The sequence below is a fragment of the Strigops habroptila genome, chromosome 5 (assembly GCF_004027225.2).
Source record: "Strigops habroptila isolate Jane chromosome 5, bStrHab1.2.pri, whole genome shotgun sequence".
In the NCBI taxonomy this organism is placed as follows: Eukaryota; Metazoa; Chordata; class Aves; order Psittaciformes; family Psittacidae; genus Strigops; species Strigops habroptila.
In genome coordinates, this window is record NC_044281.2 from 69124670 (window position 1) to 69151696 (window position 27027).

Sequence of the window (27027 nt, forward strand, 5' to 3'; positions counted from 1 at the left end):
CAAGCATTACGTGTCTTGCCCCTTTCCTTCAAGGGAATGATGGGAGGAGAAGGAACTAGAGTGGTGGTGGTGGTTCAAAGGAACAATGAAGATTACCAAGGAGGAAGGCAAGGGAAGTAAAGGAAGTAAGAGTAATGCTGCTTTGTTTCAGCAAGTTACCTTGCATATGCTGACCTGCATGTGGGGGTGGTATGCGTGTCTGCATGTTCCCACTTGAGGCCAATGAGAAGAAATGCAAATGAACTCTCTTTCATCTCAAGTTAATGCAATTTCATTTAATTTGCATCTGATCGTTCCTGCAGATTAGTTGATGGTGAGGCTGGGGGCCAAGCCTTCCCAAAAATGCAAGGCAAATCTGTAAAGAAGCTGAACAGGGATCCTGGGATCCCTTGCCCATTAAGCAGTGTTCCAGCCTCTTTATGTGGAATACCCTCCAGCTCTTTCTTGCGAGGGGATGTGTTTCTAAAAAGGTTTCTAAATACATTTGCTATCTTTTGCTGCAATTGAGTATCCTGATGTACAACTTTTGTGCTGCTCACTGTGAGAATAGCTAAAAAGCAGTGTTACTAACTTGTAATATGTGGTAACACTTTAAAATTTCACATTCTGGGGTCATCTGAATGGGAGAGGATGTGAATGTTTAATAGAAAAAGTAAGTTCCCAGCCCTTGAGTTCAAAGAGGATATTAAATTATGCCTTTTTTTTTTTTTTACCCCTGAAAAAAAACCTCAGAAGGCAATGAAAAATAACTCTCATTTAGTAATTTATTTAAAATCTCCTGGTGTGTGAGCCCCTCTGAGTTCTGTGGGTTTGAATCATTTTTTGAGCAATTTAAGGCTTTTTAGTAAACAGCACAGTGTAAAAGGAAGTTGTACCTATAAAGAAATAGTACAAGTAGGAAAAAACCCTCTTCATTGTCCTGCCAGCTGTTGAAACAGTGTTGGGTATGTAGGGCTGACCCTTGGGAGAAAAGGGACATTGCAGTGCCAGAAGAGCAGCCTTAAAACTATTGTCAGCAGTGTCACAGTGAGGGCAGTGATTTTGCACTTTTCTGACTTTACTTTCTCAGAATATGGCCAAGTCCACAGAAGATACCTTCTGCTGCAGGGACCACTTAAGGCAGTAGAGTTTAAGAAAATTCAGTGGTAAAAGGGTAGGGAGAGGGCTGTTTCCCCCATCACATTCCTATGTCCCTTGTCATTCCTGGCTGTAGTCCCAGTGCTGCAGATGGGTGCATGTAATGCGCTCTTTTGGCTGGCAACTTTCTTGTCCCCTTTCCCTCAAAGAAAGATGTTCCATTAACACAGCTAACGTAACTACAATTACATAGTGTATACACTATATATATATGTGTCTGTGTATATATACATATATATAAAAGTAATTCTGGTGGAGGTCTTGCTGCAACTTGCAACCCAAACAAGCAGGACTCATCCGATGGTCAGATGAGAAATGCAATGAGCTGCAGACAGTGGTGTGGCTCACTGCAGGTAGTGCTTCCTCTCAGCCTCCACCTCGCCTGAAAGCTGTTCTGTTGATGGTGCCATCCTCTGGGTTTATAAACTCATGGTTGTGACCACTTGGACTCATTAGAGATTGCCAGGCACTTAAATAAGAACAAAGGAAGTTTGGTGTCATACCCAAATTCCAACTGGTTAATTACAGAGCGTCTTTCTGAATACCAGGAATATTGGTGATTCTTGCTATCTTAGTCTCCCAGTTATTTGGTGTGCTGCTGTATTACTGACCCATTCCTTCCCAGGTGCTATTGCATCCCTCTTGCCACAGGAATTTACACCCTGCTTCCCTCTTTCTCTGCACTATAATGCCCGGAAACTGCTTTGAGACCTGCCTGCGTAACAGGCACTGCACAACTGCCTAAGAACATACCAATGTCAATAACAAAAGTAGGTGTGCGAGGTGACTGGGGCTAACCCTGCCATGGGAGAGACAAGTGGGACTGCAGGAGTCAGGGTTAGAAATGTTGTGCCCACCTCTTGCTCCCCAAGGCTTCTGCTGGTGCACTGGCAGCCAGAGGTAAGGTCTGCATCTGCTCTTTGCTCTCCTTCTGTCTGGGAGCAGCAGCGAGGTTGTCTCTAAGGGAGGTGTTCCCTGCTCAGTGTATTGCTTATTAGTCTCTACCTTGAGGCTCTTGATCCCTGTTTACCTGCTGAGAGAAGTGTTGCTGGGAGGAATATTCCCAGTGAAACCCTCAGCCTGTGCACCAATACTGGTAGGTCTGCCAGGCAGTCTGGGGAATCACTGCCAACACCGTCTTAGGAAGCCAAAAAGAGCATTTCATGGCCTTCCGGGCTTGGTCCATTCCCTTCCACCCCTTTGGCCCATTTGTGGAGCCGGCTGTAGAGGGGGAAGCCCTTGTTCTCCCGGTAGATGTAGACACCCGTGATGGCATTCCACTGAGGGCTTGGCTGGACACCTTCCACCGGGAACTCCTGCACCAGCTCCTTCTCCTCCTTGTCCAGTGCCACGAAGCCAAAGAAGTGCTTCACGTTCTTGGCTGCCAGGATCCTGGAGTGGACCTCGGCCGTGCGTCGGAAGAGCTTGTCCTCGTTGGAGCGGTATTGGGCCCAGTAAGCCTCCTGCCGGTAGCTCAGCGGTGAGCAGCAGTGCTTCAGGCACTTGGTGAGGAAAACCAGGACCGCGACAATGCCGATGAGCAGCCAGCCAAAGAGCTGAGAGAGAAGAGAGAGGCTGCGTTAGGACACAGCGAGGTGGTCTTACCCACTTCATGAGGATTTCTCCCTGGCGTGCCTACCTGGGACTCGTATCTCAGCCTCCGTGTCACCTCGTCCCTGAACTTGGTGAGGTTTGCCGGAACATCTTTACAGGGGAACCTGGCCAGCACATCAGCCCCATAGTCAGCTGGGAACTTGTCCAGGGAGGACGGCTTGACAAACTCGCTGAGGGCGCAGATGTAAGCCTCCCCGCGCAGCAGTGAGATGACTGACCAGGTGACAGGTGCCACGGCTGCCCGGCCCATGATGGAGCCGAAGAGGAGGAAGGTGGCAGCAGCAGAGAAGTTCTTGATGCCACGCTTGTGGCACTCAGCCACCAGATTCCAGGTGTGGTTGTTCCAGATGACACCAATGAGGAAGAGGGCCAGAGCCGGGACACCGATGGCAGCCAGCCCATAGATGTAGTTACGGGCAGGGGAGCAGGGGCAGTTGAAAGCAACAACAGAGAAGAGCTCCTCGCTCCCCACCGTGCCCAGGGCCACCAAACCATTGAAGATCATCACGTCTTTGCTCTTGAAGAACAAGGAGAGGAAGCGGAAGTTCTCAGCGATGAGAGCAGCCATCTCGTCCTAGGGGTGAGAGGAAGCGTGTACTGCAGGGGGAGGCCGTGCTGGCCCACCTCCCAGCACCAGGGGACACGCCGATGGAGGGGGAAATGGCCTGGGGCTGGCTGATGTGCAAGGGGCTGCTCCAGGAGCACACCTTGACTGCTGTCCCTTCCGCCCGCTGTCCCAGCCTCTGGAGCTGGTTGCTGATGCCAGGGATACTTCAAAGGGGCTGAAGAGGGATTCAGCCTAAGCAATGTGTGAAACCTCAGTCATTTCAGTTTCCCACTAAGCTCTCCAAAAGCATCTCTACAGCGAAGATTACCAACGGGACAGCTATTTCTGCCCCTGTCATTTGCACATTCGTCGTCTTCTCTTTGGTTTTAGTCACCTCCCGCAGAGGCCATTATCGTCAGCGTTGCTGCCAGATGCTCGATGATCTCCCAAGCCTACAACGAAGGAGGACGCCGTGTTACTGGGAAAACTGGACCAGAGCACCGGCTCTAGGATGTGTCCCCAGCCCTGACTCATGCTAGCCCAGGCACACACGGCACGTGCATGCTGGTGCTGCACTGCCTTGAAAGTGCTGTGCATGGCTTTTACATCCCTCTAAAGACCTGATGAGTTAATATTTAGTAATATGTAAAGGTCTGTCTGGGAGGATGGCCCTGCTGGTTTGGGAGCAGAGAGATGCAGCGTGGGAGGATGAGGCAGGAGCAGCCTTCACCAGCAAGTGTGAGGGGATGCTCAGAGGCTGCTGATACCAGCAAAATTAGTTACTTCCTGGGAAAGTAGAGCTTATCTTGATGACCTAGGATACAAATGCCAATAGAGCTGGATCAGCAGTTACGTAGGAGTTTTTGCTAGGATTAGGTGTGGCAGGATGATCTCCTTCTCTCCCACAGTGGGTTGATAGAACCGTACTCCCTGTCATAGCCCGTAGTCTTGGCTCAGCCTCGAACTGCTGGCCTGAAATTGAGCCTCTCGACCTGCACACCTCAGTGCCAGAGATGCACTTCACTGCCTGTGCAGTTTCCCTCAACCCCTTCTCCTAGTACAGTACTGGTTATATTGGGATGCCCACCGCACTGGCAGGGCTGGGCTGTGTGGACTGCAGGCACTTGGGACCAAGAATGAGAAAGCATGTACCCTGATCTTTTTGAAAGACAGAGAAAAACTGGGGGGTGTATCCATGCTCTCTGTAGTGATGCCCAGTCCCCCATGCCACTTGCAAGCTGCATTTAATATATTTCTTAGTTGACTTTCCTTCTCTGTTGCATCCCCACAGGATTTAATCTCAGAAAGCCTTAAGCATCTTGCTCAGGGGAGCCCTGACCCAGAGCAGGGCTGCTCGAAATCTGCCCCAATGCCAGCATCTCCCAGCTAGCATGCTGGGATCTCCCAGCAACGCTTCTCTGGGCCAGCCCCAGCTGTGGGGAAATGGCTGCAGAGACATTGGTGCAGAGGAGACATAGGCACCTTAATCCTTATGGTCTCTTGTACAAGGCTTGCTCAGGCACTTTGTTTTAAATCACTGCCGTGCTTCAGTTCATCTGCTGCCCCACCAAATCTTGTCTTACCCCCTTACTCCATGGGGCAGCAGAGGGGTCAGAAACTTGGTTCCCTGCTGTGTCTAACCCATGGCACTGCCTTTAGAGTCACACTGTGATATTGCCGAGTTCAAACACAAGCAGCCCTTAGTGTCTTCCTCTATCTTCCTAGTTTTCCATATGCAAAATATTCTCAGCAAAGGAGACAGACCAGCCTAAAACTGCAGCCATGTGACGGGGAGCCAGGCCTCCATCTCTGGCTGCCACGCTTTGTGGTATACCACGTTTGCAGCCAGACGCTAACCCTGCAAACTTGTTCTAGTGTATGGGGTTCAAAACCCTGTTATTAGAGTTACCAGCAAATAGCCCTGATAAACAAGGCCCTGTGATCTTCCTGACAGAGCCTGGCAACTGGCAAAGCAAAAGTAAGAGGATCTGGCCAAGAGGAGTATGCTATTTTGTGGGGGGGTTACCCTTCCTCTGCTTGGTGGTTATGGTGCCTGGGAGAGAGAAGGGTGGGTAGGAGGGGAAGGGAAAAGTTGTTTGCAGCAGATCGTTCTTTAGCAGCCTCTGTTAAAGTCTTTCCCCAAAACATGCATGAAAGCAAGAAAAAAATGAAATCACTTACTTGAAAAGTTGTTGAAACCAGTTCTGGAGCCTTCTCAGCTCCTCATGTGGTTTTTGGTCTGGCTGGGGGGGTTTCCTGGCAGCACGCGGGGCTGTGCAGAAGTAGGGATGCAGTCGAGGCTGAGCTGATGGGCGAAGTGAAAGCTGATGAAAACACTCTTCAGAGTTTGGCAGCTTCCTTCTTCAGTCTGAAATGTGCCCTCGGCTGTCAGCTTTTGGGAGGAGGGAGGAGGTTCTCGGGCCCTGCGCTTGGGTGGGGCGAAGAGCAGGCGCTTGGCTTCTGCTGGGTGCAAGGCTGAGGCTGTGCCTTTAAAAGTAAAAAAAAAAAAAAAAAAAGAGGAAAGGAAAGGCTGAGAGTGAGTCACTGGAAAAAGCACATCGGCATTTTTCAGGCTGGGATGCAGCTGTGCTAAAGCTGTCTGGGACAGCCTGGGGTTTGCTTGGAGAACGGGACCGATGGGGCACGTTGCTGGGGTGCAAAGGGGAAATGCTGGAGTTCCCAGTCTGGGGGTGGATGCAGGCCCCAGGGAATGCAGTGGGGACCCAGCTCAACCGAGGGTGGTACCTGAGCTGCGCAGGAGCCTGAAGCCACCCTAATGGTGGGGGAAGATGGAAGAAGCCCTTGGTCCCATGTGAAGGAGCAGAAACTGCTGCCTTTGCGCATGGGAACTGGCTGAGCCAACGGGGAAGACGCCAGTCTGGCTGGGTTTTTGAGAGAAGCAGGAACCCGCTCTATGGGGCAGAGAGGTTTCACTTCCTGCTGCCCGGGATGGAGCAGAGAGGCTGAGCTGCCCAAGGGAGCCATGCATGCGATTTGGTGAGCGGGGTGCATTCCTGCCCAGTTTGGCTTTTCCGCTCACTGCTTCCTCTGCGGAGCGATGCCTGCGAGGCAGCTGAGGACGCCTCACTTTCTCCTTGCATTGCTCCCTCCTTTCCACTGTCTGTCTCTCAGCTCCAGCTCCCCCCCAGCCTGTTGCAGAGGGTAGAGGTCTCTGTCTTCCTTCTGCAGCCTCCTCCCCATCGCCGTGCCCCTGGGGTTAAACTCAGCCCTCCCCAGAAGATGTCTTCAGCACAGGCAAATCTTGAGCAACACCCATGTTTCCCTCTGCCTGGAGCAAAGCTAGGCTCAGCCCAGTGTTGGTAGCTCAGCCAGGAGTTTTTGGACTGAGTCCTCCCTCTTAGCTCCAGATCTGGGTTACCCGGGTGGGTTTATGCAGCTCCCAGGTATTTGCGTGCAGTGCACCCTTTGGCACTCCTGCACCTCTGTGCCCGCCTGGGGCTGGCTCCCTTTGTGCCTGGCATCTCCCAGCTTGGCTGGGGGCCCTGGGGCTCGCTCTGCACTTGGGGTGCTGCTGCTAACTGGGGTCAGCACCAGGACCACCAGGTGAAATCCCAGAGGCTGTCTCAGGTTCCCTAGCAAAGGGTCTTCTCCTGAACGTGATGAGCAATGTCCCCAAAATCCAGCACAGAGAGCACAACCTGCCTGCTCTATGGGGAATCTCTGCGACTGCTGAAATGCTGCGTGGGGGCAGAGCTCTGATCCTAAAAATCTAAATTAAAAGTCTAAATTAAAAGTCTAAAAATCTTCTCTTTGCAAATGCATTCTATTTGTTTTGGTATCTTAATGGCTGTGCCGTGGAGCCCGCCAGCCTGCTTGCCGTTGTGAGGACTCTGAGCGTGCCTTTCTCAGTGAGCCATTAACAGCGCTGAACTGCAAATAATAGGAGTGGAAACCGCCTTTATCTTTCAATCTCCTTTGCTTTGTAAATCAGGTTTTGTGCCTATTAATTTCTGGGCAGGTGCCTTAATTAAAGTTTAGGGTGTGAAGATTAATGATAAATCTGTGTCACGCTCCTTTCTCCTGAGAGTCAGCCAGATTCAGCCTGCCCTTAACTATGGGCTTGCTGAGGTGCTGAGAGAATTTCCTCGTCATTTTGGTCCTTTGTTCTCCTCTCCCCACAGCCTCTGTGGAGTCACACACTGATAATTAAGGTTTATGCAAATGCCAGTCACCAGCAAGTTGGTTTGAACAAGAACGCAGCAGCAGGAATTTCAAGGGGATGAGCATTTCAAAAGGGATGTGGCAGGGGTAAAACTTGTCTCTCAAAAGGGATTTTCCTTCTGCATGTTGCTTATAAAATCAGGGCCACCGGGAACGCTCTTCCGGGCTGCAATTTCCATAGTCACCTCGAGGGCCTGCATCCCGTCATCCTCAGTTTCTATGGAAATGGGCAGCCACCTGGTATTACATAGGCTCCATGGTGCATCCCTGGCTTCTCCCTCGAGAGCCAGGGCTGGCTGCTGTGCACCAGCAAAACAACCCAACTTGCATTGCCTCAGCACCCCAGGCTTGGCCCAGACCCCCCCCCCTAGTCTTTTTCATTGCATTCAAAGAAAGAAACGCCAACAGCTTTTGTAAACAGCTTTTATAAATCCTTGTGCCTGAGCACAGAGCTTGAACAGTAAGCCTGAATTATTTATTTGGCCCCTTAAACAAACACCCAGGTGTGTTTTTAACATCAGTCTTTGTATCAGGGAGGAATCCAGGTAAAATTGCAAGAACAAATTGTCCTGCAGCAGATTTGTGGCAGGGGGTTAGCCTGGCTGGCACCCTTCATGCTGCTGGATGATAGCTGCTCTCCCAGTCTAGATACTGGGCTCTTCATTGAATACTGCCTGTGACACCAACCACGGCATTCCCATCACATGTAATGCAATATGGGATGTCCATCATTAGCTTGTTGCTTGGGTCACATTTATTTTAAAGCTTTCCTTGGCCTGGAAGCTGTGTGTGTCTATGAGGATGTAGTGTGTGGAGGGGAAATGTGAAGATTTTTGGGGTTTCACAGCTACGTGTGAGAAAGGGGCACCGCCAGCTTGTTTCCCCACTAGGGGAGTTTTAATACTGTGTAAACCCACAGTGCTGCCCAGCTCTGAGCACGTGGTAAAAGGAAGGAAGTTTTGCAGATCTGGTAGTGTCTGCCTTGACAACCACCACAACACAAACCTGGTGCTTGGTGGTGTGGGACACATGGGAGGTCTGTCTGCCTGCCACATTGTGCCCTTCAGCATCCCAGGGGCTTGTCCAACATGACCTTGAGTAGCCATCCTGCTTGGCGCAAAACTTGTTGCCTGCAACACCAGTGGTATAGGATTGGATGTGAGAGCGGATGGGATCATACTGACACTGCTAAGCCCTTCGGGTGCCCCCTGAACCTCCCGTGGTGCTGTCCCTCACCTCTGCCTGGCTCCCACAGCCACCTGCCCGTCTTCTCTGCAGCCCCTCTCCCAGAATTGTGGCTCTGCTTCTGTACAGTGCTGCGCCCCCTCACACCCAGCTGTAGTAGGCAGCCATCTCCCTTCGGGGCACAGGGGGGTGTACGGGGGGCTGCCCTTCTCCTTCGCAGCCATTGCCACTGGGGAGGGCAGGGGGGTGGAGGTGCAGCGGGGGCTTGCATCGGTGCCAGCTCTTCAGAGCCATGTTCATGGTGTTCCAGTCGGTGATGCCCAAGAGTTTCTCGGTGTCTTCCCCTGCATTTTCAGGGGCTTTCCTGGGCAGGTGGCAGTGAGCAGCTGCCAGGTCCGTCCTCATGCCCTCGAAGAACTGCTGGATGCAGACCTTGGCAAAGCTCCTGGCGTGCTCTGTGCACGTCTCATCGAACAGCTTCCGCTCAATGTCGATGTAGTGAGACCAGTACCTGCTCTTCAGGAAGGCGGCTTGAGTGAAGCAGGGCCGGAGGGATCTGACCAAGAAAGCCAGCATGGTCATCAGCAGCACAAAGCACCAGCCCAGAGCCTGCAGAGACGAGGGGGGAACCAGACCCATCACAGGCAGGCAGGGTACATGCCCAGCACTTCTCAGCAGCCAGCAGGAGCCCCCCAGGGCTGTGAATGAGCCTGGCTCCACTTTGGGCTGTTTGGGGTTTACATTGCAAAGCTGGATGAGGAGACCCTGTGCACCATGTCAGTGCATCTATGCTGACATCTTTTTCAATGCACCTGCATCAGGAGGCAGTGACCATAAATAACACCAGACTGAATCCTGCACCCAGCCCTCAGTCCTGCCTCCAATACGACTGCACCTCACTTGGGTCTATGCTAGTCTGTGTCCTCTGGCTTGCCACTAACGTTTATGCAGCTGTCTAACCCCTTTCCTGAGCTGTTTGACTTAGTAACATCTATTGTGGATGAGCAGCAGCGACAGGCTCCCCTGTTAATGGGGTCTGACAGGAAGAGGGCAGAGCCGGGACCGGTCTGTCTTGTTCACCATCCATCCTAGCTCAGGCTGCTGCCAGGCTGTGGAGGGTGAGCTCCATTGTAAAGGTGTCTCTCTAAAAGAGCACCTGGGAGGGGGATATCTAGGTGGCACCTCATGTTTTGCAGATATCAGTGCTTCCTAGAAGCTAGTAATTGGGGTCTACCCAGGAAAATCTCTTGTGTGTCTTCGGAAAGTTCCCTGTGCCTCCATTTCTCTGAAACTGGGGATAATAATTACTGTCTGCCCTAAGGAGGTCAGGGAGAGAAACTGCTTTTAAATGGGAGTAGAGGAGAGGCCAGAGTAGGTCAGACCATCCAGTCTCCAGTGTGGCCAGAAGCAGAGAGCTTGAGAGGAATTAAGCTCAAGACAAGCAGTTAATGGCATTTCTTCATTTGTGGTTCCCTGGGATGGTTAATAAACATATATTGGCTGTTTTCATGCAAGCGGCAGAGGTGAGTGGCATAGACGGTTGTCATCTCATCACTTGCACACATTATAATAAGCAGCAAGAGCAACCGTGAGCACCTGCTGGGTTACAGAAGAGGGTGACAGCCCACCAGCCACCAAGTAACATCCATGTCAGCCCCTTCTGAACTTGCTCTAAATAAATCTCTTCATACAGCTTGTCTGTGTACTGCTGCCCTGCAGCCCCAGACTTCCCAGGCAGGAGCAAGGACCAAATTATCAGGACGACCTACAGCTTCAGTCTCTGCACCCCACTGGAGGCATAATTCCCAGTGCTGAGTCTGAATACCTTGTACCCCTGCAAAATCAGCAGTCTGCCCTCCTGCAGCTTGATTTCGACAAGAAGATTCCCTTGAGGGACAAGCTAAGGCTGGCAATGCCTGACCCTGAACCACCAGCGAGGACACATCCATGATGCCTCTTACCTGTGAGATGCAGCGCAGGTACCTGACAGCCACTTCGTTAGCGATGAGCTCCTGTCCATCGTAGATCTCCTTGCAGGGGATGCGGGCGAGGACCCGCTTCATGTCCCCTTGGGAGAGGCCGAGGTGGCTGGTGTTGCCCAGCGTCTCCACGGGCACCGAGGTGCAGAAGGCACAGGTGATGCACTTGCCGTCCAGCAGCGTCACCGAGACCCAGACCACCGGGGCGATCATGGCCCGCTGCGCCATGGAGCAGAACATGTAGCGCAGGACAGCCGGGTCCTTCCTTCGCTGGCCCCGGGGCCGCCTCCACTCCTCCGCCAGCATGGAGATGTTGTTGTTCAGCACAAAGCCCAGCAGGAATAAGATGAAGGGGGGCACCAGGAGGATGCCCAGCCCATAGGCCAGGTTGTAGCATGGCAGGCAGGGGCAGTTGAAATCAAAGGCTGAGTATATCTGGGTGCTGGCGAAGGCCATGATCCCACAGATGCCATTCATGAAGGACTCCTGGTTGGACTGGAGGAACTGGAAGATCATCCGAAACTTGTCCATCTTCCCTTGATGCAATTTCTCTTCTTCTGGGGTCCAAGCTGTGGCCTCCGTTTACTTCATTCTTTCAGCCCCCCTCCGCAAAGATGGGCATCAACAAGCCTCTGTACAGTTCACTGATTCATTCATGCACTCTAACAGCCCCAATATTTAAAGCAGAAAACAAAAACATTTTTTTCTGCTGATTTTGATGCTTGCAGAAGTTCAGAGTTTGCTGCCTCCTGCTCTTCTTTGGGTCTGTAGGATTTGGGTTGTTTCTGGTTTGTTAAACTTGGCTTCATTCTTCTCCACATCCCCATTTCTGCAGTCTCCCCGCCACTGGTTCCCTTGGCTGGAGGGTGCAGGTGTTACCATGGCTGTGCTCTCCCCAGAGCAATCTGTGCCCTGGGCAGAAAGGGGAGTTGGCTGGTTGGCCTCTGTGAACCTGTTTGCAAATGCAGGAGGTGGGTGCTCCTCCCAGAACCAAACAGGATGCCCCACCTCTGCAGCTCTGCCACACACGGAAAAGCAGGATGTCAGAGCTTCCCCCATCCCTCCACATCTGCATCACCCCAGCAGCACCTGATGCAAGCACCTCACAGATCTGCCAGCCTCTCCTCTGTACCTGCTTCATCGAGAAATGGCATCTCTGTTTTATTCTGCAGAGGGAAGGGAAGAGGAAAGGAAAGGCAGAGGAAGGAGTTTTAAAGCTGTCAGTGCTCTGGGATGTTGTATCTGTATTGCTGAAGTCTGTTGGTGGCTCCCCTCTGCCCTGCAAATGTCCACATTTCAGTCAGACTTGGAAGATGACAGCTGTAGCTCCTTGCTTTTCACAGCCCTCTGCCCTCAGCACTTGCTAAAACGTCCTCCAAACCCTGGCTCGCATAGTCTGGCAACATCTAGAGGCACATAGTGCTTTTCCTGGCTTTGGAGCTGGAGAAAACTAGGCATAGAAAGGAGAGAGGGCTGCAGGGATAGGGGCACAGAGGACGCACCCTGCTCTGCAGGTAGGTCCTGCTGAGGCCATCTGATCCCTGGTACATCTGCTTTCTCAGGAGATGCTCCCTGCCCTGCAGAGCTCCGAGATTGAGGTTTTTCCTTGAGATTTCTTCTTTGCACTTTCAATGAGCATTTCTGAAGGGTTTGAGTGCGCTTTGCTCTGAAAGGCAAATTCTGGTTTCAGTCACACAGTTCACTGGGTGATAGAGGCCAAACAATTTTCTTGCAGCCACCTGTTGTGGGTATAATCCAAGACCTTGATAAATTTGTGGAGCAGGAACAGGGAATACAAGGAGGATGCATAAATCCTGCCAGTGACCTCTTTGGGCCAAGGGCAGCTGCTATCCCCTGAGGGACAGTGTTTCCCAGATCACCTGCAGGCATGGGCTGTGCAAAACCCTTCCTGCCCATCAGGCCAGCGGACACCAGCAGCGTGTGCCCTGGGGGTGCAGCAGAGCTGCCGCTCCTCTGAAGATCACTCAGATCCTGACAGGAAGGGCAGAGCAAGGACTACCTGAGCCAGCAATGCTCATCCATTTAGCAGGAGGGGCTGGGATTTGGCTACATGCCTTGACCTGAGGCTAAGGTGTCTAAGGACGTGTTTCCCGTGCAACCAGTGCATGGTGCAGGGAGGACTGAGCTAGCTGTGTGCTGGGCTGGCTGGTCCGTACATCACAGGATTGCTGACAGTTTAGCCATGCCACTTTACCTGGGCTTATTAATTCAGTAGCAACACCAGGAGGTCTGGACCCAAGCAGACCTGAATACCTGCATTCCCCTTCCTCCTCTTGCTCACCTGGGCAGAGCCAGCTCAGGTCTGTGGTGGACATGTCCCACTTATTGGTACTAGGGTGCAAAGCTTTCTCATCACTTCTATCCCTCTTCCCTCTCACAAGGTCTCAGTTCAGCTCAATGCTGTCAGCTCTGCAGATCTGGGGGCTTTCTGATGCAGATATCCTGTGCACATTTGCCAGCACAGAGCTGACCAGACGGACTCCTCCCCGGCCTGCCAGAACTGAGACAAACACTAATGAAATGTGGCAGTTATGGATGGGACAGGCTTAGCTCCTACAGCTTAAACCTAAAAGTGGATTGTGGTGTTGGTGCTCTCCTGCATCTCCATTCCCAGTTCACAAAACAGCTTTGATGCACTAGTTCGCCACCTCAAGCTGGCCAAAATATGGGGGAATACTGGGACTACAAGTGGCTGTAAAGCAGATGGTTGCAGTATTGACTGCCTGCAAGGCGTTCAGTCCCTCTGGTCCAGGCACCAACTGTGGTGTTGACACGAGTATCAAGATACGTCTGACTGGGCACCAGCATGGTGGCCGTGAGGCATTGGTGGCTGTGAGGCATGTCACCAAGGCAACCTGTACATAAGTGGGTGCTTTTCCCCAAGGTTTTGCAGTGCGTAGGTATAGAGGTAAGAAGCCAAACTAGGTGTTTTGACCATTAGTCAGTGTTTCAGTTTCTGATGTCTCACACCAGCCCTGGGGCTCAGTTGTTAATGCCAAGTTCACCCTGAGATGCCACCACAGAGGTGAGCACAAAGCATATCTTTGCTTTGCCTGCTGTGGAAAGGTTAATTCCGTGATCTCATCAAACAAGAAGAGATTTGGCTACCTGAATATAAATGAGGCTTATTGTATTGCTAACTAAGAGCTCAGGTTGGCTTCCCTGTTCACCTAGTGAGTGGCGTTTTGATGGGCAGTTCACATCAAAGCCTGCATGAATCAACCTCATAAAAAGCAGAGAGCTTTTTGATCTCCAGGGAAACTGCCTTTCATTAAACACGAATGAGGGGTCTGAGCCTGCTTGGTGTACAGCATTGGCAGGTCTTGTGGAAGGCAACAGCAGGCCAGTGGGATTCAAAACAGAGCCTGTAAAAGCCAATGCCTGTGTCTTTCTTCCCACGTTGTCTTATTAGGGAGGATCTTGTTTTCATGAGATTGCCAACAGAAAGTTCACTCCAACTGATTTGCAGGAGAAGGTAGGGCTGGTGCTTCCTCCCATGATCCCAACATGCTTGGGCTTTGGAAACCAGGTCCTGGGAGAGATGGTACATGCCCAAATCCCTCCCAGCATGACGTCCTGCATCTGGACACTAAGACAGATGCCAAGCCAGGGATTCGAGAAGGGCTTCGTGTATCCCAGTCAATGTAGGGTATAGAGAAGAGGGACATCAAAATGGTCACAATTCCCACCGGGAGAGTTTGGGAAGACATTGGAGAAGTTGTCCTTGCAGTCAGCCCTGCTGTTTCATAGGCTTTTCACAGGCTTTTTTCACAGGTGAGGATCCGTCAGCGTGTCAGGTATGTCTGTAGGTCAAGCACCAGACCAGCCCTGAGAGACAGAATGCTGCTAATGGCCTCTTTGCTCCCACTTCCACAGGAGGGTACACACTCCTAGCAGAGCTGGTGGGAAGGAACGTCTGGAGAGTGTCTGGTCCATGCTCCCTGCTGAAAGCACACCCAGGGTACATCTAATAGGGTTATAAATATCTGTATGGATGGAAGTGCCACAGTCTCTCTGGGCAGCCCATTCCATCACCCTCAAAGTAAGTGTTTTCTTCTGTTTAAATGGAATTTCCTGCATTTTGTGTTTGTGCCTGTTGCCTCTTGTCCTGTCATGGGGTGCCAGATACCATTTTCCATAATGAGAAAGAGTTCTCTGGCTTCAAAGGGGGGACTGCTTCAACACAGCATGGGACTCAGGCAGGCTGGGAGGGGTGAACACACACAGCTCTGTTCAGGAGCTCCTCTGTGACCAGACTGACCCTCCCAGCAGCATGTGAGCCTTTGTAGGTCTGCAAAAGTCTATGGTAGTGCTCTTAAATCCTCTGGTTTTGTCCCCCCAGACACAGATAATAAAGCTGTTTCTCTTCCCCTTTTTTTGCATTTCATATTTTGCGGCCATTCTGGGATGATGTAAGACCTGAGAGCATGGAAAACAGCATGCAAAGGAGAGCTGTGGACCTCTGCTCTGAGCTGGTTAGGAAAATAGGTGATTTGACTAGTGTGGAGTGGTGAGTCTGAACCGAGTCTCAGCCTGAGATTTGTGATGTCGTGTCTGATAGAAGTAAATCAAAGGTGAAAATCAAAGTGCAATGCTGATTTTGAAAGAGAGCTCAGAAGCTCCCTGGACCTAAAGAGCTCCTGGTGAGAAGACCACTGTGAGGCCACATCTAGCTTTGTGCCCTCCCTGAGCATGTCCAAGGGAGCTCAGGGGTTCATACAGAGCTGATTTTGCTATGCAAATAAGAAAAGCTCTGCAGCCCATCCCTCTGCATCCCAGAGCTCCTGGCCAGGCCTTGGCTGGCAGAGGGGTGCAGCAGCCCATGGGCAGGCCATGGAGTTATTTGACCTCCCTGTTTTGTCAAGCGTTCCCTCCCTCCCTGACCCCAGGGACACATGCTGGGAAGCAGGTCACCCACCTCCCAGCAGCTCAACATGTTAACCTGGGGGATCATCATCCCCATCTATCCATGCATGGCCAAGGAGACATTTCTTCTTCACTTCCCCTCCTCACAGCCCCTCCACCTTGCACCCCTCCCTCCCAGGGACAAAGTGGGCATCAGCATGAGGCTCAGCCTGGAGGAATAGATGTGTCTGTATGGGGTTAGTTTGCAGTAAAGAGTTTAATGCATCCAAAAAGCGATGCTGGACAGAAATACCAAACTGGCACCCTGGTTGGCACCATCTACAACAATAGCTGCAAGAAGGCAGATAAGAAAGTAATTAGCATTAGGGGCTCAGAGATAAGGTTACATTTAAACAGTTTTGAAACTAAGGATGGAAATCCCCAACTAGGTGATGCAAGGATGATCCTCTGGATAGATTGGTTTGTACTAAGATCTAGCAGAGGAGTGTTTAAAATCTGTGTTCAGATTTCTCAAGCAGAGTCAGTGTGTCCTGCCTGTGGCCCAGTGCCAATGCTTAGAGCAGCCACCTGAACCCCAGCACAGCCCTGTGTCTCTGGATATGATACTCAAAGCCTTCATCTCCTTTTCCTTCTGCAAATCCAACCTAATCCAGGGATACTTATCCAGAGGTATCTTTAGCTAAATTTATGCTGCTCCCTGAATTTCAGTGTTGCCATATTTTGTTTAGAAAATGCACGGAAATATTGATGGGTTGATAGAGGGAGGCTGGAATGTTTGGCAGCTGGTCTGGGGGCAGCCAGAGCTCTCAGCAGATGGGAAGATATAGAAGCTGGTTTTGCCTTCTTGAGCAAATATTGGCGTGGTACTGAAAGAGTTGCCAATTAAACCATTTCAGTGTCAGCACTGTGAACTCTCTGAACCAGGTTTCACTGAAATGGGCAGAAGCTCTTACACCTCTGTGAAGCTGCCACTCCAGTTGATTCGTATTCGCAGACAGGTGTTGCTGCCTTGGTTAAATCCTTTTAAATCCCTTTTTATCACAGCTGTAAGGAGCTGAAAACTCTTTAATATGATAAAAATGATACACAAAACCCTTGGTTGAGAAATTTTATTAATAGTGACTGAGTCTGGGACCTTTGGATCTTCAGAGCTAGTTTATTTTGGAGCCTGGAGCAGAACCTTTGGGGTTGGGGGATTGGAGGAAGATGTGAGCACCACTGTCATCTACCCAGTGGTCCTTGCTTTGTGCAGAGATATGTCAGTGCCCCTTCAGTGTCTGCAGGACAAAGACCCCTTTACACATCAGTGTGCTGGAGTAACTGGGACCCGGTTCTAGGGCTGTGGGCCCAGGGCAGAGGGGATCTCTCTCGCCCCAGGGGATGCCTCTGGGTCGCCTTGCTGACATTCAGGGGAGGTTTCTCGTAGTACCACATTTTCAGGAGTTTGTTCACCTGGTCCTGATCTGTGATGCCTCGAAGAAGATCTTCTTCTCCTTCAGCCCCCTCTCCCTCCCTAGGCAAGCTGAAGCTGTGCAGTTTGATCTCTTGCCGCATGCTTTCGAAGAAGTGGAGGATGCATTTGTGAGCAAAGAGCCGGCTGTGCTCACAGCAGGTTTCCTCAAAAATCTTTTGCTCAATGTCAATGTAGTTGCTCCAGTGATGTGCCTGCAGGAGGGCGGCCTGGTTGAAGCAAGGTCTGAGCCACCGGGCGAGGAAAGCTGCTATGATAAGGATCAACAAAATACTCCATCCAAGTGCCTGGGCGATAAGAAGTAAGCAGTGATACAGGAGCAGGACAGGCACAAGGACAGGCATGAGCTGTTTGCCTGTATCACCAAGACAGGGAATTTGTGTGGCTGGAAGGGAGATGTGGCATATCTGGACTCCTGTCCTTGATCTGTCCCTGAAGTCCAGCACCCCTGAACTGCACTCAGAGAGTCGGTGTAATCTCCTCCCAGTGAATATTGGACATTTATCTATGCTTCAATAGTTCAGTTGGATAACTGTTTGCAGTCAACCTGGAGCCACCAGGTATTTGCTTTGAGCATGGGAGCACCCCAGGGGAAGGGGACTTTGGTGCTCTCCTTTGGTGATCACTTATCTCCAGTGAGATCTTCATCTGCCACCTGCACTTGCTCCAGGGCCCAAGAGTCCCACAGTAGAGTGAAGACAGCTCCTACTACCTGCAGCTCCCTTTGGTACTTGTTTTCAGTGCCCTCCCACTGGTCCTCACCCCTGACCTGGCACTCCTGTACCAAGCGCGGGGGCCAGACATGGCTTCATTCTCCATTGTGTCCTGTTCTATTGTTCCTGAGCAAGCTGCTTTTGTCTGTCTCACCTTATGCTGTCCTTAAAACAGCAGGTCCTATCTGTGAGGTTACCACTTAGAAAGGTCTTTTGACACTGGGCAGGGCCTTAGAAGACATCTATATTCCTTGCAACCTGCTTTTGTTATCTGGGTTTAGAGGTTGCTGGTTCTTCTAGAAACAAAGTTCAGTTAATTAAACCATCCTTTATTTCCTTCCTTTTCCCTACCTGGGTGACGCTGGAGATTATCTCTGAGGGCGGCAACATTTGGGGGCATAAAGAAGCAAAGACTAGTCTTTCTCCCAGCCTGACCATGGTGAAGCTATGGCAAACCAAGGAAGAGCAGGAGCAGAGGATGCATGTCCCGGGCACCTCCCTGACATGGACGCTCAGCCAGCAGTGACCTACCTGGGACCAGCAGCGCAGGTACCTGGACACTGCCTTGCGGGACGTGTTGTTCCTCATGAACTCCTCATCCTTGCAGGGCACCTTGGCCAGCAGCTGCTGCACCTGCACTGGGCTGGCACTGGCAAAGTCCACAAACTTTTCAGGATCCATGGAGCTGCTGAAAGCACAGATCAGGCATTTGCCATCCAGGAGGGTGACTATGATCCAGGCGGCAGGGGCCACCATGGCTCGCTGCATGATGGAGGAGCACAGGTACCTGTGGCAGGAGAGGGAGAAGTGAGTGTGTAAATGTTGGTAGCTTTCTCCTCATCCAGAGCCTTGATGGATTTGGCTGCCCTATGCCAAGCAGCCCTACCAGAACCAGGGAGTCTACTCCTAGGACTGTTCCCAGCATTTCTCCATCCAAAGCCTCTTCTGCTCTGGGATCTCTTTGCTGGTGCTGCCTCCCAGTGAAATCTGTGCAGTGCATGGCAGTGCTCTGCATGCTGCCTGCATTCAATGCAGTGCATGTTCCTCTTATTTTGTGCTTACCTCAGCTGTATACTTAGATCTCCCGTGCACAAATCTCTGCAGCCTTTCTTGTCCCACTGCCGAACTGTGCACTAGGTAAAACTTTGCATGTAACAGATTGAATGTGATTCTCCTCTCCCTTCCACCAGTGTAAGTCAGTTAAAAACTCATCTAAAGAGAGGGAAGCCGCAAGGCTATTGATAAAAGACTGTGATGGAACTGCATTTACCATGCCCCTGCCCCTCCAGGCTCATGTGGAAAGGTCCGGGGAGCTAAGCTTAAAAGAAAATTAATTACCATGAGGATCAAAGCTATGGAGGCAAGACAGCTAAGCGGGAGGTGAAAGGAGAAATGCCACTCCCTGTGCAAACCCCACCTGATGGCAGCCAGGTCCTTTTTTCTGCGCCCCTGCGGTCGGCTCCACTCCTCCAGCATCACCAGGGACTGTCTGTTGAGGATGAGGCCACAGAGGAAGAGGGCGATGGGGGGTACAAACATAATCCCCAAGCCATATGCCATGTTATACTGGGGCAGACAGGGGCAGCTGAATTCAATGCAGGTATACATCTTTATGCTAGCCAGGGTTAACAGCCCACAGATCCCATTCATTACAGACTCCGAGTTCGACTGGAAGTACTGGAAGATCATCCGGAAACGGTCCATCGTGTTCTTTTGGCCAGGGATGCTTCTCCTGGGAAATCCCTGGCACAGCCTGTCTTCCTTTGCCCCTTCTTCTGCTGCCACAGGGGAGGGGATGCAGCTCAGCCCGCAGTCAGATGGAGCAGGAGAATGGGCTTAGAAGACAGCTGCCGTGGCAGGGGGAAAACCCTGTGCTGGGACTTCCCTGCTGGCACACAGCTCTCACCCAGTGTTTATCTTCTGGGGCAGTTGGTAGCTTTTCTAGGTGAGCAGATGGATGCAGCCTCTGGCAGCTGTTTTTTCTGCGCTGTTTTTCATTTTCAGGGCTGTCCCATGTGCCAACCAGTGACAGCCTCCGGTAGTGCTGGGTCCCTCCCTCCTGGAGATGCTAACTCTCAATGGAGAGACATTGGTGGACGACTGTGAGTTGCCCTCTGCACTGATTGAGGGCTGTTGACTGATTAATCAGAAGGGAGAAACCAGGCTCTGCTGTGTTACTGCTGCTGCTCCATTTCTTTTTGGTGAAGCAGGTCGCCAGCACAGAGTAGGGCAATGCGGAGGCAGGTAGCATATACCTGGCTTCCAGCATGTCACATCACCATGAGCTCAGATTTTCCCTATGGAAATGGGCTGAAAGGACCAACCCTTCAGTCAGAAGGCTATGAGAATCAATAGCTTTCAAAGCCTGGAATGGCACTTTAGGGCAAAGGCTGCTCTTGGCTACACGGCACACACGAACTCTGACATTTGTACCATACCTATATCCATGTCCAAAGCCCTTGCGCTGGGGCTCACTCTTGCTTCCCGTCAGAGGGCATGGTGCAATCAGAGCAGCAGGCTCATTTGCCCCAAGGGGCTGGATTAACAACTTCTATCCATTTTAAATATCCCAGAGGCAAATCCTCTTTTCCTCTCAGAAGTTTATTTTACAGATAAATACAGCTCATTGCTACACAAGGAAGCTCCATTTTTTCCTGATGTATTTAACATAATTTTCCTCTCTCCAGCTTTCATCTGAAAACATTTTCAGATTGCTTCTCATCTCAAATTTCCACATGCATTCAGGAAAGGAGAAAAACTGTGTGTTAGATTTACCTATTTTGTTAAAAAAGAGAGTACTCCATCTCCACTGAAGTACACTTGCTGCCAGCACTGAGGTTTCTGCCCATGCTTGGCTCCCACTGCAGGGCTAGTTACTGAAAGGGAGCAGTGGGGAGTGGTACCTATGGTTTCTGAGACCCACATACAGTGGATGTGGGACACACGCTGACTCACAGAGCCACATTGTCACCTTCTCCAATCTAAAGAGCAACTTGCACAATTACTTTAATGAAATGCAGTTCCATCAACCATAATATTTCTGTTCTCCTTTACCTGCGAGTGGAAACGACTGTTAACGTTCATCCATCAGAAATAAAAAACTGTGGCTAATCAGCTAATGTTTCCATTTTGCCATTATAAGACATCAGGACCCCTCCATTCTGCTGATTAGGTCATCAGGACCCTTGGCTGACCTGCGCAGGTGATTTTTAGCCAGGGTGCAGCCTGTCTCAGTTCCAATTGCTCTAATGTTCATTGGGTTTCTCATTTAATGGCTTGCATTTATGTGCTGACTTGGGTTCAGGAAGTGTTGTGTGCTCTCTGTAGAACAATTACTTTGCAGAAATCATTTTGCCTTTCCAGCTTTCCTCGGAAAAAACTTAGTAAAGGCTAAATAGTTCCTCACAGTTCAGGAAAATAGAAGGTAAAAAGAGAAAGAAGCATTCTCTCGACAGCACAAGCTACAAGGGAATTTTATTTCTCCTGAATACAGTTCTCTGAACTGGACATCAGAGGTCTATAATGGATGCCCCAGGGTGTGATTTGGGATGTCACCAGTAATTCAGATCTGAGACATGGAGTTGTTGAATCATAGAAGAAAGGGAATATTGCCTTATTTGTGGCAGAAGACATGAGGAGCTTCCTGGGGAGAGAAAGAAGAAGGGCTCTTGAGGTAAGTAAATCGCTAGACATGGGCAAGTGTTCAAAATGATTCTCAAAACTAAGCACATTTGATTACTAATTAGGGTGAAACAAAGAAGAAACAATGACTAAAATCATCTGTCTCCTCTCCTTCAGCAAGGCGACCTGCCCACGTCCCCAGCAGTGTAATCACCCTTCGGAGCCTGCTGCAAGGCTACCTGTGACTGGGGCTGTTGGACAGGGAAGCCATCCTCAGAAGGCGGCAGCTGCCCCTTGGCAGCAAATCTTCAAAACCCTGCTGGAAGCTGTTGTTCCTCTGTGCATCTTTTGGGCATCCATGTTGGACAACTCTTTGCTTTTGCCTCAGCACTGCAGAACATGGGGAGTGGGAAGGGGACGCCCTTACCCGCTCCTGTATGGGAGTAAAATACCAGCCATAGGCTTTTTGTTTCAGATGATGGAGAGGATGGTGGGTACAGTTGTGGGAAGCCCTCACCCTACAGGTTAGAGTCCTTTTGGTGAAGCACAGCCATCACTCCCTCTTGCTTTGGGGAAAAGAATGACTTCATCAACGACATTTGAGTTGGTCATTTAAAACAGGATAAGTTCAGCAGAACAGTATGGTCAGTTTTGTGTATGAGCCTGTGATGTTGGAGCAGCACTGATGCTGTGCACACAGCATGCATGCCAGGATGTGTGCATATCCAGAGCAAGCCCTTACGCATGTATTTAGGGGAGGAGCAGAAAGCCAGCAACACAGGCCCTCAGTCCTTCCCACTGGCTCCGTGCTCACTGTTGGGTTGGTCCCCAAAGGACAGAGGCAGGAGCATTGTGACTGTGCCAGTGCTTGCTCACTGACCCCCCCAGAACCCCAGCAATGAGTGAGGTATGAGTTGCTTTGTCACACTTCGTCTCCCTTGTCTGTGCTGGGACTCGACCCTCTTTCTCCCAGGAAAGCCAGTGTCCAGGAGCAGACATTTCACCAATCCCAAAACTTGCTCTGTTGGAAACAGGCCATCGCCATGAGCACTTGTCCTGGCAAGCAGGGAAGGGCCCGCAGGGCCCTGGTGGGAGCACTCCTGGCCCATGGCATGTGTGGGAGATGATGCGTTATCCAATTAGGAGCTGTTTGCAGTTGTTTTTAGCTTTGACAAATTATTTAATTATGTGGACTGAATTTTTTTTCAGTCTGGACATCTGCCTCAGGCAAAATATTTTAGAAAACTGTTACATAGGTTGGTCAGCTGCTCCTGCATGATGTAAGGGCACAGAAACAAAAGGACTTATTTTCCCCTGTTAAAAACAGGGGGTGCAATTGATCTGCAACTCTGACACCCAGCTCGAGGGTGCAGTGGTGACTGTCCTGGTCCGAGTGGGTGCTGCAGTCGGGCTCCCCCCGCCGGCTCCACAGAAGCCTGAGTCACCACCCTGCTCCTTTTTGTGCCTCTGTTGCTGGCTGTGGAGTTACCCTGGGACAAACCGAGGTGCAGAACTGGCCCAGCACATTCCGAGACTGCAGGAGATGACTATGAAATTAATTTAGCTCTGAATGTCTCTTCCTTCCTAATTTCTTGGCTCATTAATTGCCACATGGCGATGCCACCTCCATGTGATGTTTGGTTAAAATGAGCACTGTATGGCCACAAGGAGCAGGTACCAGCAACATTTCCCTTTACGGGGTTAAGCGTAGTTGCACATGGACACCGAGACCTGGCGCTGGGAGGATGAGTGAGTCACTAGTGAAATGCTGCATCCCTGTGGTGTGAGAGCAACTACATTCGCCCAGATCACTGTGGGAGGACTGTGGTCCAGTCTCTGCTTTTGGCACCTCTCAGCTGGTGAATTGGAAAGCCCCCTATACCTGGCCTTGTTTATTCAGAGGACAAGGGTTAATGCTTTTCAAGGTTTAGATTAAATATGTCATCTTGTGTTTAAGTGAAGGCCATTAACATAATGAATCACCTTTACCAGCAGCAGTGTCTACAGAGGAGTATTTTGTTCCTCTGTAGTTCAGCTGGACCTGTTGCTAACCCTCGGGTACACAGATAGGCACCCTGAGAGCCTGCCTATACTTGACCAGCAGGTTGCAACCGAGCTTTATTTTCTATTACCTTTTTCAGACAGTTTGTGGACCAGTCTCCCACTGGTATCTGAGGATAGCGGAGCAGCATTTTTGCCTTCTTTTTCCGCAAAACTGGTGGAGGATTTTACCCCTCGCTGCCTGTAAATCTTCCAGCATTTTCATCACAGCAGAAGTCACCTTCTATTTCAGCTGCCCATGAAGAAGGACATATAGTCAATATTTCCTCCCTCCAAACACTATGCAAATTCCTTATGGTCACTGGTAGCAGAGACAAATTAAAGCACTGTTGGCTCTGGGGCAGGGACCATCTGAATCCGAGTATTTTTGCACAGCTGAGTACTCAGGCCAGGCTAAGCAAATAATGAGTAATGACCATTAAATGATTAATGAGGTGCTAGCAAAAATAATGGCAGCATTGTGAAATGTAATTTGTCTTCACTAATGATGTTCTCTGGAGATTACATACTCCTGTATTCTGTCTTGTAACTTCATTAAAGCACCAACATGCAGCTGACTGCCAGTGAGGAAATATATGGTTTAGTTGTGTGTTGTTCTTCTAAAGAGCTCATTATATATTGCTTTTCTGGCCATTAGCACTTAGCTTTTTGGCTTATATGGAAGCCCTGTTCCCTGATCTCTGCATTATCCCAACCTTGACCCAGTTCGCACTGTTTCTGACTGAGAGATCTTCTTGCAAGGCCATTTACCTGCTTGGCTTGGAGCTGATGCTGCAGTGAGATCGTTTGAGATGAGCTGCTTCTTATCTCAAGAGTGAGTTAGTAAGGTGAAGAATTTGGGAATCAGGCTGATCTCTTAATATCCTGGCTCAGTGATTTTCAGGCTGCTTCTGATTTGCTAACACTCCCATATCTTCCAAGGTAGGTGCAGGCCCCAGATAGCAGATTTGAGGCTGTTGACATTTAAGTAGCTTTTCTTGTTATTTTTCTCAGATTCTAAAAATTAAGCTGTAGCCCTGGGGATTCTACAGTTTACAGGCTGAAAACCACTGATAGCAAACTTTTCTTGGGAGATCAGTTTGTCTTCAGTTTGCAGAGATGTCACAGCAACTAGGTGTTTAAAAGGAAATAGAGGTTGGGTGGTGAAACACATCTCAGTACTGTGACCCTGGGTCTCTGCAGCCATTGGGGTTTGGGGCTGACACAGTCCTTGTCTGGTGTAACTACTCCAGGAATCAGACCAAGTCCTTCAATAGCTGGATTCATGGCTTTTAAGTCAAAATTTCTGTCTGTGCTGTGTCACTAATTCACCAAAGGTCCACAGGTAATTCACAGCTAAAAGCTGATATTGCCACTGTCCAGAGATGCTCTTGGCAGGTGCATGAGCAACTTGCAGACATTGGCTGCCAGTGCTCAGATCCCATGCACAGGTTGGCTTACTGTCACTCTTCTCCTGGCTGTTATGTTGAAATGACCATAAGATAATAAAATCTTGTTTGATATAACAGTAGGGAATATGGCTTTATAAAATAACCTCCCGATTATGGTTCCATATCTCATTATAAGTTGTTCCATGTTGACAGTAAGAACACGTCTTATACAAAGTCAACTTTCTGTTGACTCTTACCAGTGATTCAGGCAGTAACTAGATAAGGACTCTTGAATAAGATGTAATCCATAGCATAGATTTCTTATAACACTCCTTTGGCTACAGATATGTTGTTAGAACATGAATCTACCTGTGCTGACAGTGATGGTGGTTGAATTTAGTACTGGGATGTTCAAAAAAGTAATGTGTGAGTTCCCTACAAACAAACTGATTAATGTCACAGATTTGTTGTCAGGAGTGATCCTCTAATTTACATGTCAGGAATGGGAGAAGTTTGTAGAGACAGAAAGAGAAATTTATTAGGAAATTTCACAATTTTTTCCCCCAAGATTTTATTTATTTTTTTTCTTACTTGAGGTCTGACTGTGTTTTCGAGTCAGGCATAGAGTTATGAAGAAGCATCCCAGTGTCACTGCTGTACATTCTGGTGCAGTAAAGCAGGGGCTTTAAAAATGGGGAGCTGGGGCTAGGGGGAGGGAAGGGAGCAGAGCAAAGCCTCTAAACGGTGTGGAAACACCTTTTCTTGGTGCAACACAAAGTGATGCAGTGGTTAAACAGCGCATTTAAAAAGAGCAAGCTTGTGACCGTGTGCTTAGCTTGTAAAGGGACCTGTCACCACGGAGCGGTGCTGCGGCTCTTGTGCTCCTGCCCACTTGCAGCCGCTTCCTCCTGCACTGCTGCACACTGAAAAGGCTGTCTGTCCATCCATCTGTCTGTCTGATCATATTCAGAGGCAAGAGGGAGATTTCTCAGGAGTGCTGAGCATCCCTGGAAGTGCTGCCGGGCAGATTGGCTCTGCCAGCCCTATGCGGTGTGCTCAGTGATATGGTTGTATTGCTGGAGGTTGAAGCACAAGCATGGTTGTCATTCTTGAGATGACATGATACACACATGAGATGAGCACTTGGACTCATCTTACGTATGTATCTCAGCTACAAATCTATTAAGAGACATCAGGCATTTTCTGGGCTAGAAAATGTGGTAGAGCAATGTTAACTCTTTTTTATGCGCTGCAAATGAACTGCAGTTGTGCTGGCCACTGAGAATGAAGCAATCCCACTAGAAGGGCTGGGTGGTGGTAAAGGTCTGCTCCTCTGGGCTGTAAACCATGAAGCAGAGTTTCCCAAGAAAAGTGAGGTATGCATGAAGACATCATAGGCAAAGCACTACAGGCATTTTCTTGTTACAAGAAGATCCAATCTCTCTCCACAGGAGTTAAAATTCATCTTGCTCCATGTTCCTTGCTGCCCTGAGGTGGGAGATTTACTCTTCCAGTGCCTTGTGTAATTATTTGCTCTCATATACAGTGATGCTCAAAACCCCCTGCCTCTGTGTGAGGAGGCTGTGCATGCAGCAAGATAGGATGTCTGCTTTGCAAATGTGTAAACCATCACATACAGCAGCATTTAATCCAGTTGGGGTTTGGGTTTGTCTCGGGTTTCCTTCAGGCACTAGTGCTGACTCCAAACTTGCCTCAGAGTGAGTCACAAACAGAAAACTCAGCTTGCTGAGGCATTCCTCTGCAGGGAAAAAAAATCCAAACCAGCAGCTCTTTCTCATCAGAAGCCTTTAGTCACATCCTTTGACAGCCCCCTTTGCCAACCACCCTGGCCCCCAGCGGCACAGTCACAGGGATGAAGGCTCAGCCGCTCCTCATCCGAGCCCTGCATGGGCAGCAGCTGTGGCCGCTGTCACCCGGGATGGAGCCACATAGGAAGGGCTGAGCAGCTCTGACACCTTTCTACCCCTAGTTGTTGCTGCTTTTCTAAAAGCCTTTTATTCCAGATAAAAATCTGTCTTGTTGTACGGATTCCTCTGGTTTAGAGTGGCTCAGCTGGAGAACGGCTATCTTTTTAGGCAGTTCATTCAAGAGTAGCAATGACAGGATTGTTTAGAAACTGTGAAGAGGACATCTTAATCTTCCAGGCAAATTTCAAATTTTTCTCTCCCAGCTCTTCTTATCTATCTGCTGCAAAGGAGCTTTTCCAAAGCTTTGGTCTCAGGTAACAGCTTAAATATTG

General features: G+C 49.9%; 3 protein-coding genes across 3 annotated transcripts; all 3 read right to left on the reverse strand.

Annotated features, from left to right (window-relative positions):
• Positions 1-746: 746 nt before the first annotated feature.
• Positions 747-3507, reverse strand: CALHM2 (calcium homeostasis modulator family member 2). The gene is made up of 2 exons (XM_030487964.1): positions 2777-3507; positions 747-2693 (listed from the first exon to the last, which is right to left on the reverse strand). Exons 1-2 carry the CDS (start codon positions 3317-3319, stop codon positions 2277-2279), a joined length of 960 nt encoding a protein of 319 aa, XP_030343824.1. The 5' UTR covers positions 3320-3507; the 3' UTR covers positions 747-2276.
• A 5299-nt stretch (positions 3508-8806) lies between these two features.
• Positions 8807-11175, reverse strand: CALHM1 (calcium homeostasis modulator 1). The gene is made up of 2 exons (XM_030488106.1): positions 10627-11175; positions 8807-9274 (listed from the first exon to the last, which is right to left on the reverse strand). The coding sequence occupies exons 1-2, from the start codon at positions 11173-11175 to the stop codon at positions 8807-8809; spliced, it is 1017 nt and encodes a 338-aa protein (XP_030343966.1).
• Positions 11176-16827: 5652 nt separating this feature from the next.
• CALHM3 (calcium homeostasis modulator 3) lies at positions 16828-19419 on the reverse strand. Its single transcript, XM_030488107.1, has 3 exons — positions 19133-19419; positions 18247-18502; positions 16828-17289 (listed from the first exon to the last, which is right to left on the reverse strand). The coding sequence occupies exons 1-3, from the start codon at positions 19417-19419 to the stop codon at positions 16828-16830; spliced, it is 1005 nt and encodes a 334-aa protein (XP_030343967.1).
• Positions 19420-27027: the final 7608 nt, after the last annotated feature.

Coding starts and splice junctions, on each gene's coding strand:
- CALHM2 (XM_030487964.1), bottom strand. CDS start 3,319: ATGGCTGCTCTCATCGCTGAGAACTTCCGCTTCCTCTCCTTGTTCTTC. Junction 2,694..2,776: donor GGCTGAGATACGAGTCCCAG/GTAGGCACGCCA, acceptor CTTCTCTCTCAG/CTCTTTGGCTGGCTGCTCAT.
- CALHM1 (XM_030488106.1), bottom strand. CDS start 11,175: ATGGACAAGTTTCGGATGATCTTCCAGTTCCTCCAGTCCAACCAGGAG. Junction 9,275..10,626: donor ACCTGCGCTGCATCTCACAG/GTAAGAGGCATC, acceptor TCGTCTCTGCAG/GCTCTGGGCTGGTGCTTTGT.
- CALHM3 (XM_030488107.1), bottom strand. CDS start 19,419: ATGGACCGTTTCCGGATGATCTTCCAGTACTTCCAGTCGAACTCGGAG. Junction 18,503..19,132: donor AAGGACCTGGCTGCCATCAG/GTGGGGTTTGCA, acceptor CTCCTGCCACAG/GTACCTGTGCTCCTCCATCA. Junction 17,290..18,246: donor ACCTGCGCTGCTGGTCCCAG/GTAGGTCACTGC, acceptor CTTATCGCCCAG/GCACTTGGATGGAGTATTTT.